This window comes from Argiope bruennichi, chromosome 7 (assembly GCF_947563725.1).
Source record: "Argiope bruennichi chromosome 7, qqArgBrue1.1, whole genome shotgun sequence".
Classification (NCBI taxonomy): Eukaryota; Metazoa; Arthropoda; class Arachnida; order Araneae; family Araneidae; genus Argiope; species Argiope bruennichi.
The window spans coordinates 118,287,165-118,301,691 of NC_079157.1; the positions used below are offsets into that span (position 1 = coordinate 118,287,165).

A 14,527-nucleotide genomic window follows, 5' to 3' on the forward strand; every position below is an offset into this window, starting at 1 on the left:
TTGGCCACCAAAGAGGATATGGAATGTTTTCAAATTTATTTCGATTTATTTCTCCCATAGCACTGAAAGCTGGAAAGTATTTAGGAAAACACCTTCTAAGCGCAGGTTCAAAAGTAATGTCAGATGTTGCTTCAGGTTCATCTCTTAAAGACTCGGCAAGATCGCGATTTCGCGAAACATCAAAACAAATAAAAGACGACATTATTCATAAAATTCAGAGCGGTTCGGGTATAAAAAGAAAGAAATTACAGAAGAAAAATCATTCGCAACGTGTCAAGCGGAGCCGAAAGAAATTAAAGAAAGCAGACATATTTTCATAATGGATTCCCGAGCGTGTGCTTGCTTGCAGAGTGAATTAGACCTTTTTAACGTGAATCCTGTACAATTATCAACAGAAGACAGCTCATTCACTGAGATTTTTCCTGTTGCATCTCTGAATGAAAAGACGCCAATTGAATTTTACGTAAGCGGAAGTGGTGAACATTATCTGGACTTATCCCATACACTTCTGCATCTACAAGTGAAAATTAAAAAGAGAAATGGAGCAGTAATTGGAACGCCTGATCAAGTGGCTCCTATCAATTATCTCCTTAATACGCTATTTTCTGAATGTTCAGTTACATTAAATGACAAGCAGGTTTCTTCGCAAGCTAACTACGCATATAGATGTATTTTCGATGCTTTGCTTTCACCTCGAGCTGTTCAAGAATCAATGCTAACATCGGGTCTTTTCTACAAAGACGCTGCTTCTAAGCATGAATCAGTAGAACTAGCTAATGTTGGTGATAATGCAAATTCCGGTTACCAAACTAGATATAACATCTGCAAAGATAGTAAACTTATAGATATGATAGGTCCATTACATTTCGATCTAGGCAATCAGAGCAAATGTCTTATAAATTCGGTGAATCTTCGGATCAAATTAGAAAGAAATAAGGATTCTTTTGCTCTGATGTCAGCCACGCAAGATTTTAAAGTAGTTATATATCACGCATCATTATTTGTTAGGAAAATTAAAGTCGCTCCCTCAGTCGTGATTGCCCATGAATTAGCTTTAAGCAAGGGAGTTATAAAAATGCCTATTCGCAGAACAGAAGTGAAATCATTCGCACTTTCTTCAGGAATGCAATCAATAACTATCCCTAATGCGTTCATTGGACAATTACCGACACGACTTATAATGGGTATGGTATCTAATGCTGCATTTAATGGGGATTTTTCAAAAAATCCATTCAATTTCAAGCATTATGATTTATCATATCTTTGTATATTAGATGGCAATCGTATGATTCCGTCAAAGCCCTTTCAACCAAAATTTGATAATTCTAACAGTTACAGCAGATGTTATATGAGTCTATTTACTGATTTGGGTAGATATCATAAAGATCAAGACATTAATATAAGTTACACTGAATATAAAGATGGGTATACGCTGTTCGCTGTAGATTTGACGCCCGATCTCAACGCGGACGGAATGCACGAAAGTATTTCACGCAATGGTAATTTAACTATTGATATAAAATTCAGCAAAGCATTATCTGAAACTGTAAATTTAATAGTTTTTTCAGAGTATCGAAATACTATAGAAATCGACAAAAGTCGCAGTATTTTTTCAGATTTTTGAAAATGGATAGCACAACTTTGTGCAGACTTGCATGCAGCGACTTCCGTCTACGTTCTAAATTTGGAGGCGTATACGCTTCAGATGAATTGCCTAAGACAATAGATAGTTATTCATGTTTTATTGTAAATTTAGATCCTAAAACAAAACCGGGAAGTCATTGGGTTGCAATAGCATTTCGGAATAACAAATGTTACTATTTTTGTAGTTATGCTTCTGTGCCGAATAACAAATATATTTTAAAGTTCATAGAAAATAACGCTGCAAAATTTGCTTGGAACAAATGTAGATATCAAAGCTTAGTGTCGTATACTTGTGGTCATTTTTGCCTTCATTTCTTGTACAATTTTGTGAGAAAGCAAACTTTGTCACCTCTAGATTCTAATAAAATTGAAAATAACGAGAAGTTTATTAAAAAATTTGTAGCTAGCAAATTTCGTTTACAAAATTGCTGCTTTTCTCCATATTCAAATCAAATTTGTGAAGCTCGCGATTTCAGAAATAGACGTCTTTAGACATGTTTCAACAGAATATAATTATATATGCTCTCTCTATAAATTTAACATATTTTTTTGGAGGTCACTTTTCATACAGAGCATATAAAAGAGATACACTAACTGTGGAATTCTCATTGTGCTTCAACTGATTCAGCAGAAACGATGACTTCCGAACTGAGATATGGCTTTATGTACTTGAAGCGTACTGGATCAGCTTATATGATTCATTGCTTCACCGATTCCCTTTACGAAAATATGATATCCTGTGTTCAAGCTGCGAACTCCTATCAAATGGATACAGTCGATTCAGACTGCAGATTGAAGATTGCCTATTTCAAGGTTCTCAACAATAATGATATTGTCAGAGAACTCCATAACGGTTCTGCTATGAATTATCGACAGACATTTGATTGTAAAACGTAATACAAAGCGAACTTCGGCGAATCAATTACTCATGATTCAAAGATCTGCAATGGAATTGTTGACAACTTCAAAGAAAATAAATGTAAATACTAAACTATACAGCTAAGATACTGAGAATAGCTCAGCATTGTAAACTCTATATAAAATTGTAATACTAAGCAGCACTAACTGTCATTTAATGTAACATCATCAATGAATCGATGTTCTACATGCATAAGCAACACGAAGAAACTGATTGTACCACTCGATGTAATATTTTAACAATCCCTGAATAAAAATATAATTTAACTGTATAATTGCGTCTGTCTTATTTTGCTTCGCTACATCAGTATGTTTTTTGTAATATCCTATATCACCGTAAAATTACGTTGTTTTATTCTCAAGGTGGTGAAAGTGGGTTAAGGTAGGAAAATGCACATAAAGTTATTTTAAAATTACTTTAAGGTCACCAGTTCAGGGAGAACAAGGCGTTCCTGGGAAATTCTACAGATAATAAACAATTATTCCATTGCCACTTACATAAACAGGGGTATAAATATAAGCTACATCAGCCTTTGTACATATACTACCGATCTTGTTGAAGACTTCATCTTCATCTCTGTCTCCGTCTTCCTCAGAGTGCGTGTATCTAAGTACTACTCAGCTATCATGGACAGTCACAAAGCGAGCGTCAGTAAGTGATTGCATTTTCATATTCTTTTTAGATTGCTAAGCATGTGTAACATAATTTTTTAAAAATAACGTTAAGTTTTCACACTTCCTAATAGGCTTAACTGATAGCGATTCAGACGGCGAGCAGTTATTTCCCCTTCCTTCCAAGGAAAAGCATACAAGCGGTAAATTAGATTTGATTTTATAAGTCAATTTAGACTTTAGATTTTTAAATTCCCAAAGAAAAAACATGACGGTAAAATGTAAAATCATTTTACATTTTGTATCTTTAGATTTAATTTCAAAATATTATCCCTTTTCTGATAGCTAAAAGAAAATCAAACGATGAGAAAAAAGAGGAGTCCACCAAAAGAGCAAAGAATTTCGAGTATAATTTTTCTGATCCGACAGAAGAGAAAAAGCTCATACCCCCAATAAGCGCTTACCTAGGAAAAGGGATTAACATCAGCATCAAGGAATACAGAAAGTCCTATTATCTTGCTTTCCAAAAGAATGTTGGAGATGAAACAAAGAACAGATTCAACATGAATCTTGACCAATTGGGAGCTTTAAAAAAAGCTATAAATGTGTTTGCAGAACATATAAAGAAAAATTGACATTCACGAGTTAAATGAAAATTTTGTAAAAAAATTGAACTAACTTGACAATTTTCCCTATATTCATCTTCTTAGAATGTCGTTTAATAGAATAGAATCAAGTTTTAGAGGTTATATTTCAGCTTACCGACACTCTCCGATACACTCTGATCCCTACAACTTATATAACGAAATTCGAGAAAACATTTTCTTACTCTTATTAGAGCAAAACCTACCTTTCCGTCTTTTAATATGCATAAGCATTGAATTTATTAAAGATACTCATCCTGACAATTTACTGCAAAACGCTTACTTCTGTTCATTTGCTGAACGCATAATATCATATAACCAAGTAAAAAGTAAAGTTAAAAGCTGTTTTCAGAAAATATTCAATTCCATTGAAACATATATCCAAAACGGTAGTGGTTGGGTTATTAATAAAATTAACTTTTTAGATGTTAATATCGGACAGTACAGAGAACCGCGGGGAGGTTGCGGTAATATAAAATTACCTGACTGTTTAAAAAAAAAAGAACTCTTCTAAATATACGTTGCGATGATCACAAATGCTTCATATATAGTTGCTTAGCTCATCTCTTTCCTCCTGAAAAAAATCCTAATGCTCCAAGCAGTTACCAAAATAAACTAAAATACTTAAAATTGAAAAATGTAACCTTCCCCATGAAACTCTCTAACATAAAGCATTTTGAAAGTATCAACAGCTTAAAGATAAATATTTTTACTTATGACAAAGAAGTTTTCCCCATATATATCAGTAATAAAAAGTTGGGTTCGGAAATAAATTTACTTCTGTATAAAGAGCATTACTTCTTAATTAAAAATCTAAATCGTTTATTAAACTCCAAAAAAGGGATTCATCATTATTGCTCGCGATGCCTGATTGGATTTCAGAGGCGAAATAGTCTTGTAGATCATAAGCGAGTGTGTTGCCAAAATGCCCCCCAAAAACTATCACCGCCTAAAATAAACACTGTAAAATTTACTAGCATTTACAAAATGTTGTTCCATCCTTTTATTTTGTATGCGGATTTTGAATGCATAACGAAAAATATATCTACTGTTTTACCAAATACATCTCAGAGTTTTTCAGCCAACCTAGAGCATCACGAACCAATCAGTTTCGCATTAATAGCAATTAATATAAAAAATGAAATAATATATCACAAATTCTATTGCGGAGAAAATCCAGTACAAATATTTTTAAAAACAATAAAAAAATTAGCAAAATCTTTATTTAAAAGACTATCATGCAATAAACCAATGATCGAGGAAAATATACCAACGGGAAAGCCTAGCACATGTTACATATGCAAATTAAAATTTGAACCGAGTGATCGCATTGTCAGAGATCATTGCCATGTTTTAGGCATATTTAGAGGTTTCTGTCACAATTCATGCAATTTAAATTTAAAAAGAAGTAATTTCATTCCTGTAGTCATTCACAACCTTAAGGGGTACGATTCCCACTTATTGTTAAAACATATGTCTCCAGAATTCGCGCATCAGATTGATATAATTCCGACGAATAGTCAAAAATTTACTAGTTTCACCCTCGATAATTACATTAAATTTATTGATTCGTACGCATTTCTTGATTCTTCCTTATCTTCTCTTGTAGAAATTTTGAAAATTTCTGAACATCGGTTTGACATTTTTGATTCTTTTTTCCAAAATAAAACAAATAGAAACTTACTCAAACAAAAAGGATTTTTTCCTTATAGCTATTTTTCATCAAAAGATATTTTAAAACAAAAGACATTTCCACCTCACGAAGCCTTTTTTAACATTTTGACGAATTCGAACATAACAAAAAAAGAATACAAACACGCACTGAGGGTTTACCAAGAATTTCATTGTAAAAATTTTCAAGATTACCTTGAATTGTATCAAAATACAGATACAATTCTTTTAGCTGAAGTATTTCAATCGTTTCGACAAACAAGCATGATGCACTATCATTTGGACCCTGCTCATTTCCTAACTATTGCTGATTTAACGTGGCATTCTGGTTTAAAATTCACAGGTCAGGAATTAAAATTGTTATCGAATGTAGAAGACTATGTCTTACTTGAGACTCAAATGAGAGGTGGAATTTGCTTTCTCGGTCAAAGATATGCCCAGGCAAATAATCCATATCTTTCTTGTTATAACCCCGATGAACCTACAAATTATATTGTGAATTTAGATGTTAACAATCTTTACGGACATTGCATGTCTGAATATCTACCTGTGGGGGATTTTCGTTGGCTTTCACCTGAAGAAATAGCTGTTTTTGATTTAGCAAATGTATCTCGATACTCAGAAACGGGATATTTATTAGAGGTAGATTTACTATATGATAAATCAGCTCATGATTTCCATGATTTTCCCTTAGCAGCAGAACACTTAAATATAAATAAACAAATGTTATCAGATTATCAAAAAAAAATATTGTCTGAAAAAAATATTCCATTCACCGAGTGTAAAAAGTTAACACCAAATTTTTATCCAAAGAAACGCTACATTTTACACTACAGGAACTTAAAATACTATTTAAAGCATGGGATGTCTTTAAAAAAAATTTATCGGATCTTGGCTTTTTCACAATCAGACTGGTTGCGAAGCTATATAAATTTTAATAATGAAAAACGCCAACAAGCCAAAAGCGAGTTTGAAAAATCTTTCTTTAAAAAAATGAATAATGCTTTTTTCGGCAAAACATGCCAAAACGTCAGAAAAAGAATTAACTTAAAGACTGCTCTTACACCCGCTGAATGTAGAAAGCATTTAGCAAGTCCTTTACTTGAATACTTTGAGAGCATAAACGAAGACTTCGCTGTCTTTAAGATGAAAAAAATTAATCTAGTTCTCGACAAACCAATTTATGTAGGATTTTGCGTGCTTGAGCTAGCTAAATTACACATGTATACTTTATATTACTCTAAGTTCAAAAAATATTATAAAGAAAATTGCAAACTCTTATACACAGATACTGATTCTCTATTCATGCAAATATTTACAAATAATGTTTACAAAGATTTTAAAAATGAATTTTTTGATATCATGGATCTAAGCAACTATCCATCTTCAAGTGAATTTTTTAATTCGGAGAACCAAAATAAGTTAGGGTTTTTAAAAGACGAAACGAAATCTAAACCTATTTCAGAATTTATCGGTTTACGATGCAAAATGTACAGCTACAAATGTGAAAATACTGAAACGAAAAAGGCAAAAGGTGTAAAACAGAGTTGTTTAAGAAACATAACACATGAACATTTTAAAACCTCTTTACTTAATGAAACGATTCATCGTCACGAGCAATATTCTATACAGTCAAAATCACATATTCTTTCTACAACCATATCAAACAAAATTTCTTTATCTCCGTTTTACGATAAAATATTTTTGAATGAGGATGGTGTGACCGGAAAATGCTTTGGTCACTATTCCTTGCTTGAAGAATAATGGTAGTAAAATTTTCGTTTATTTTTATGTTCTTCAAAAAAAAAATTTTTTTGAAAAACTATTAAGCATTCAATAGCTACCTTCTGTTAAGGGGAAAATTGTCTCTTAGTTCAATTTTATTTCACATGCTTTGTAAGTGAATCAAATGTTTACTCAGATCGACTGGTTGGACTGAGTTTTTTCATGGTTTTCTCAGTCTATAACGCAAATGCGAACCAATATAAGATCTTCCATGAGATATTATTAATAAATACCAAGAACATTTTATTTTTTAATGTAATCAATTTTTATACTATTTTTGCATGTACATATATATATGATTCAAGTTGTTGTTTTTATCTTAGTTAATATTGTATTAATTGTTTGCACTGTTTTTCGAATGAAATGAAAATAATTTGTATTCATATCCTTTCTTTATATACATTTCTTTCTTATATTCACATGCTTTGTAAGTGAATCAAATGTTTACTCAGATCGACTGGTTGGACTGAGTTTTTTCATGGTTTTCTCAGTCTATAACGCAAATGCGAACCAATATAAGATCTTCCATGAGATATTATTAATAAATACCAAGAACATTTTATTTTTTAATGTAATCAATTTTTATACTATTTTTGCATGTACATATATATATGATTCAAGTTGTTGTTTTTATCTTAGTTAATATTGTATTAATTGTTTGCACTGTTTTTCGAATGAAATGAAAATAATTTGTATTCATATCCTTTCTTTATATACATTTCTTTCTTATATTCACATGCTTTGTAAGTGAATCAAATGTTTACTCAGATCGACTGGTTGGACTGAGTTTTTTCATGGTTTTCTCAGTCTATAACGCAAATGCGAACCAATATAAGATCTTCCATGAGATATTATTAATAAATACCAAGAACATTTTATTTTTTAATGTAATCAATTTTTATACTATTTTTGCATGTACATATATATATGATTCAAGTTGTTGTTTTGTCTTACTTAATATTGTATTAATTGTTTGCACTGCTTTTTCGAATGAAATGAAAATAATTTGTATTCATATCCTTTCTTTATACATATATTTCTTTCTTATATATACAATAAAAATCGTTCAACAATTATCAGTCTGTGCCTCTTTTTTTTGAGTGGGAATAAAATTTATAACCTTGCAGAAAACATTGCTCGCTCTTTTAGTAGTATAGAGATGATGGTTTTCATATAAAAAGTTTTTATATGAGAGCCATCATCTAGTGAAAGGTACTTTTTATATGAGAGCCATCATCTAGTGAAAGGTACTTTTTATATGAGAGCCATCATCTAGTGAAAGGTACTTTTTATATGAGAGCCATCATCTAGTGAAAGGTACTTTTTATATGAGAGCCATCATCTAGTGAAAGGTACTTTTTATATGAGAGCCATCATCTAGTGAAAGGTACTTTTTATATGAGAGCCATCATCCCTATACTACTACTGTTGTCACTCGTATTAATATATATATATATATTGCATCTCTGAAACGCATTACCTAATTAATGTAAGATGTTGTCTTTCATAGCTTTTAATATATTATCAATTATATTAAATTACTTTTACTATACATTATGTTACTCGTTATATTAATGTTTTTCTTTTCTATTCTATTTATAGTTTTGAAATGAAGATGACTTTCCACTTGTGGCTTCATTAGGAAAGAAAAAATGTTTTAGTAAGTGTCTTCTGATTGTTGTGATTTATTTAAAATTATAAAAAATAACTTTCGAAGTTTTTTGATAAATAAATGTTCTGAAGTTCCTTACATTGTTGAGCATAACACAATGAAAAAAAGCTTCGAATTAGTTGATTCTTTAATTTGTAATGAAAATAGAATCAACTATCCATCTTCATCAGCTTTCAATAATTTTGATGCATCTAAAAGACGTGCAAAAAATTCAATCGATGATTCATTAGACAGTGACAATTTCTCTGAATCAAATGATCTTAACGACTTATTTGAAATTTCTAAAGACCAAAGCTCAAGTTCGAATTTTGATGGAACGTTCAGTAGTGAACTTCAATATAATCAAAAAATTCTTGATCCAAGAAAGCTTTCTGAAATGAAACGTAATCCTCCAGCTAAAAATTCTGAGCACTCAGGGGATTTGGAAAATGTGATACAAACTTGCAAAACTCAGTGGCGTTCTTTTCTTACCGAAGACCAAACTGTGAAAAAGCAAGACGGTGCTCAAATTTTCAGGATTTCTTATTTTAACGATGATATCTATTATATATCTAATTCAGGGCAGACTTTTCATATGAAACCTCAGGAAAAAACGAAAAGTCATGAAATCCATCTTAACGAATCTTATTCAGAAGCAGAAGGTAACTGTGTGCAATTAGAAGTTAATGAATCTAGAGCGCTTAAAAGCTTGTCGAACTCTATGAATTCATCATTTTCAAAAGAGCCACATCCGAGCATAAGTACCTTTAAACATCCTTCTTATTCAGATATCATAAGCTGTCAACAAAATTTTTTTGAAAATGATATAGTTCAAAACGAGTCGAATTTTTTGAATTCTCCAACCATTAATAATATTTCGTTTTCACAATTGGCACATTCCAATCCGATAAACACCCCTGCTTCACTCCATAATCATACACATATTTCAAGAAAATTTTTGAAACATTCTGTTAAACTTTGTGAGGATTCCGCTGGAAAGTTACATGATCCGAGGCTTAACCCTAACAGGAAGAAACGAAAAATGAAGGATCCGAAAGATATTATCTTCAAGAGAGTGAAATGGGCCAGTGATCCTGTAGTTTTAAATAAAATAAAAAGGCAAGATAATATCAGATCAAATCCTAATAACCATGTGGTACTTTCTAAAGATTCTTCATTGAACTCAGATCCTCGTCGGAAACATAGCAAAATATTTTCTGAACATAATGTGCCTAGCTTTTGTCAAACCAATATTTCTTCTGTCAAAGATATTACTTCTAGTTCATCTACTTTGTCTCCGCCATCCATTATCATTCAGCATCATTATATTTCATCATCTACTTCTCCATTAGAAAAGCGTAAAACCAAATTTTCACCAAACTCGATGGATGAGAATTCACGGACATTGCCTCTTAAGAAGCGAAAAATTCTCTGTGATGCGGTACCATCGATGGAATTCAATAAAAATTGTGCATCAGACGAAGTAAACTTATTGGAAAATCGCAGTAGCCATAAATCGATCAGCAAATCACAAATTGGAACCATTCTTGGTGCAATCATTGGTGACTCCGTTAATGTTTCCAAAAAATCAAATTGTGACAATTTTGAAATGAATGTACTTCACAATTCGGCTAAAAGCCTAACTAATAAGGAAAAAAACTTCAGTTTTTGTGCTGACAGTAAGATAGCGAAAAGAAAGCGAAGTGCAGAAAGTGACATTTACCAAGACCAAATTTCTGATGCAGCAACGACAGTTTCTTTTGAAAACCAACTAAATTGCAGAAGTGGTACAGAACGCAATGGAAATTCGCTTCTTTCTCGGAACTGGAATTCAACTCTTGAAGGGCAGCATTTACCATTAGATGATGTAGTTCTTAGAAGTGAATATAATTATCCAATTATCTTTAGATCTGTTAACGCCAATGGGCAGAACGAACCTAAAGAAAACTACCTGCCATCAAAAATTTCTTCAGACATGAAAAGCTTGCATTCTGTATCTCCAGAAAAATCGAAAAGAATCGACGAGCCAGCTAGTAATTCAACAGAATATAGAACTATGTCCAATTTGCAATGGAGGATATGGCGTGAAAAGTATCTGAAGTTAAAATCTAAAAGGCAAGAAAATAAATTTGCCATTAGAAAGGACATTTCCTGTGATAAAGCCTCTTTCAGAACTGGACAATCTGATCCAGATAGTCATGCCTCATTAGATGTTTCTGATGCTCAATCATCTCAGATGCAAAATATTAATTCGCTAGTCCCATCATGTAATTATTTTAACGAATTAGGTATTCTAAAGATTGTTCATGTATGTTCACAAGTCGAAATAGGTAAACGTGTCATTATTTCTTTAAAATTACCTCTTAAGCTGGTCAGTAAGTTATGCTGGAAATACTATTTGAATTTTTTAGTGATGCGTATAAATAAGCGTATTTCCAAAGAAAAACCGATCTCGAATCCTTCTTTTGAAAATATTCTTAAAACGTTTTTGAAATATCCATTTGCAAAACATCTAATCAGGCATTCTAATAATGGCTTGAATGGAGACTTGAAGCATCTCCTTCTTCAAGCTTGTAAAGAACAGTGTTCAGTACCTGAAGCAGATGGAAATGTTGGAATCTTTATTCCACAAAATGATGATATTTTAAGTGTCAACTCCAAGTGTGTGAAGCCATCTATTGGGCCAGTGAATTCAGTTGTTGATTGTAACGTATTTCAGAATATACCATCTGAATCGAATAATAATGAGCATGTTTGCTTCAGTTCCTGCCGTCCTTTACTAAAATCCTTATCCCGCGATGATTCAATTTCATGCTATAACGATGGAATATTAGATAAAACAGAAGAGGAAACCAAAAGCATTAATAATATCCATATTCAACAAAGAAATGAGATAGTAACTGAAAACAAAAATAATTTAAACACTGCAGTATTAAATCCAGTTATTAATTCTGATCTATTACAAAATGTACAATCTGAATCGAATAACACTGCACGTGTTTATTTAAATTTTCCCACTCCTTTGACAGAAACATTTTTTTCTAATGATTCAATTTTATATGGTGATTATGAAATGGTAAATGGTAAAGCAGAAATCGAAAGCAATCATAACTCTACGCCCGTTGAAGAAGTTAAAATCCCAGTTGAACAAAATGATGACATCATAAATAAAAATGCCAGTGATGTGATTTCAACAACTGTACCAATAAAATCATTTGTTTCTGTTCCGTCGCAAAATATATCATCTGAATCTAATGCAGATGTTTGTTTGCATTCTGCTGAGGTCTCACTAAATGCATTTTCGACTTTGTGTTTTGATAGTGAAATATTAGAAGAAACTGAAGAAAAAATCGGAGATAATGATAATAGATCTGTGCATGTGTGTTTGGATTCTCTTCCTGTTCTTCCCGAAGCACATTCCACAAGTGATTCAAATTTACACTGTAATTTTGAAAAGTTAGAAGAACTAAATGGGAACTTAGAAAACAATAGTGAGTTTTCTACGTTTTGGTTAAATTTAAATACTCTATGGGATGATTTCTTTCATTTTACTGATCTAAAGTCTTATTTTGGCTCTGAATCTTATAATACTGAATCTATATTAATACTGCTGAAGAAGAAAGGAATATCTTTTCCTGTATTAGAACAGTTTAGCTTTTTAAATATGAATAGTGCATGCTATTTTAAAAATAAGTTTATTACAGAAATATGTAGAATTTTTTTTATGCATTCTCGTACCTTATTTATTTGTAGTAATTTTGATATGAGTAAAAGTTGCCATTTTTTAAACATGTCATATGAACGCCTTAAGATAAGATATCTTTGTTTAAAATATTTTTCAACTGAGATATCTGATAATTTGATTCCCGTGTTTGCGAAAATCAAAGAATTCGATACTTTTTATTATCTTAATATAATTGAGGAAAATTTAGTTTACTTGCATGCATATTTTAAACAAAATAAGGAACCGATATCCTATAAGGCTGATCCGGAACAAACTAAATCAAAACTTTGTAAGAATGATCGTGGGCAAAATAATACATCTTTATCTTGTAAGGTTGATCCAGAACAAAATAAACCAATATCTTATAAGGTTGATTCGGGAAAAGATGAGATATTTGTACCTTGTAAGGCTGATCCGAAAAGATTAAAGGAAATTGATGAAATTTCTAGTAGGACGAAAACGGAAAGAATCCCCGAAAGCAGTGACAATACATTAAAGAGAAAAATTGAAAACAACACGGATATTTTAGATTGTTCGTGTACAATTACAGAATATCAAAAGTCTGATAAAGTTGCTGTTCGTTCTAAGGGAATGTCTTTAAAAAGTTGTTCTGAAAGTGGCACTTCGCATAATAAGCCACTTCATGGCAGTAATTCGAAAAATACCCGACCATGTATTTTTAATACTACTTGCCGAATAAAAAATGAAAAAAAGTGTTCTGCCGCTGAAATCGACGTATTGTTCCAAGATTTTGATCTGTTTAAGGAGGATGGAGTTCTGTATCAGTATTATAAACACGTAAGAGGACTTGGTGAACATACAGTTAATTTTGATCTTATTGAAAAGAATGAGAATGACTTAAATGACGAAATGCTTAAGTCATATAGATTTTTAAAAGAGCAACTAAATTATCACAAGTCTTTGTTGCGTGGGCTAATCAGTGTGGCATCTAGTACTCATGAAGACAATACGAGAATTATTCGTGATATTGTAAATCAGTTGGATTTTATTAAAGGATACGAAGTTGCATGCGACGTCTTATTCCTTTAAAGTTCGTCGGTGAATCTTAATAATAAAAATTACAAAAAAAAAAAAAAAAAAAAAAAATGGCGAAAATGAGATCTATTGCTGCAATCGAATATTGTTAAAGGAAATATAGAACATAACACATTCTAAAGCAGAATGATGTTTTTTTTAAATATTCTGAAAATATGTTATAATTAGTATTTATGGTAAGTGGTATGGAATAATGTCCGATTATATTTTACTTTTACTAGGAACTTGTTTTTTAAAATTATAATTCTTGCTATTACAATTATGCAATTAGTTATCTTTTAAGTTATGCAAATTGAAATCAACTCCATTTCTCTAATTTTGAATTATAACTGTTTTCCTATAACATTATAGTAAATGCTACGTTATTCTAAAACGAATCGTTGCTTTTAAAATATTTTATTGTATAACTTTCTAGACTAGTTCATTTTGTATTGCAACTTAATTCATCACTCTAGTTGAGAATTAAAATATTTCAACTGAAATTTAAAAAATTGGAGCATTTTCCTGATTGCATAATTGTATTCTATTGTAAGTTATCGAGAAGTCTTTATTAATTGCTATTGATATGAAAAAAATGAATCTCTGAAAATATTTTTGAATTATAAAATTTATATTTTATTTTAAATAAAAATTGATATTTGTCTCAAAAAATCTGTATGGAAAGAAATTTTTAAATATTATTAACTTATACCAAGAGAAAAACTTCTTTCAAGCTTTCCGAATTTTAAAATTCTTTTTCCTATAACTATGTAAAATTAATTATTATTTATTAAATATCTTAAAATCTATTTTCTTTAAGCTTTTAAACTAAAACTTTTGAAC

At 31.1% G+C, this 14,527-nt stretch overlaps 3 protein-coding genes across 6 annotated transcripts in view; all 3 read left to right on the plus strand.

Annotated features, from left to right (window-relative positions):
- The window catches only part of LOC129975163 (uncharacterized), a 78,539-nt gene extending 64,802 nt beyond the window's left edge, over positions 1-13,737 (plus strand). For both annotated transcript variants that reach the window (XM_056088127.1, XM_056088128.1), the window contains exon 2: positions 8,877-13,737. In XM_056088127.1, coding sequence (XP_055944102.1) covers positions 9,044-13,699 — 4,656 coding nt within the window. In that variant the 5' untranslated portion in view covers positions 8,877-9,043 and the 3' untranslated portion in view covers positions 13,700-13,737. The remainder of the gene's footprint in view (positions 1-8,876) is intronic.
- On the plus strand, positions 320-1,624 carry LOC129975550 (uncharacterized protein F54H12.2-like). Its single transcript, XM_056088611.1, has one exon. It carries the CDS (start codon positions 320-322, stop codon positions 1,622-1,624), a length of 1,305 nt encoding a protein of 434 aa, XP_055944586.1.
- Positions 2,285-8,340, plus strand: LOC129975164 (uncharacterized). Of its 3 annotated transcripts, none has more exons than XM_056088130.1 (3): positions 2,285-3,214; positions 3,290-3,377; positions 3,520-8,340. In XM_056088130.1, the coding sequence occupies exon 3, from the start codon at positions 4,470-4,472 to the stop codon at positions 7,251-7,253; it is 2,784 nt and encodes a 927-aa protein (XP_055944105.1). In that variant the 5' UTR covers positions 2,285-3,214; positions 3,290-3,377; positions 3,520-4,469; the 3' UTR covers positions 7,254-8,340. The 3 variants fall into 3 exon arrangements, with proteins under 3 accessions (XP_055944105.1, XP_055944104.1, XP_055944106.1); XM_056088129.1 differs by having other exon boundaries at positions 3,309-3,377; XM_056088131.1 differs by lacking the exon at positions 3,290-3,377.
- Positions 13,738-14,527: the final 790 nt, after the last annotated feature.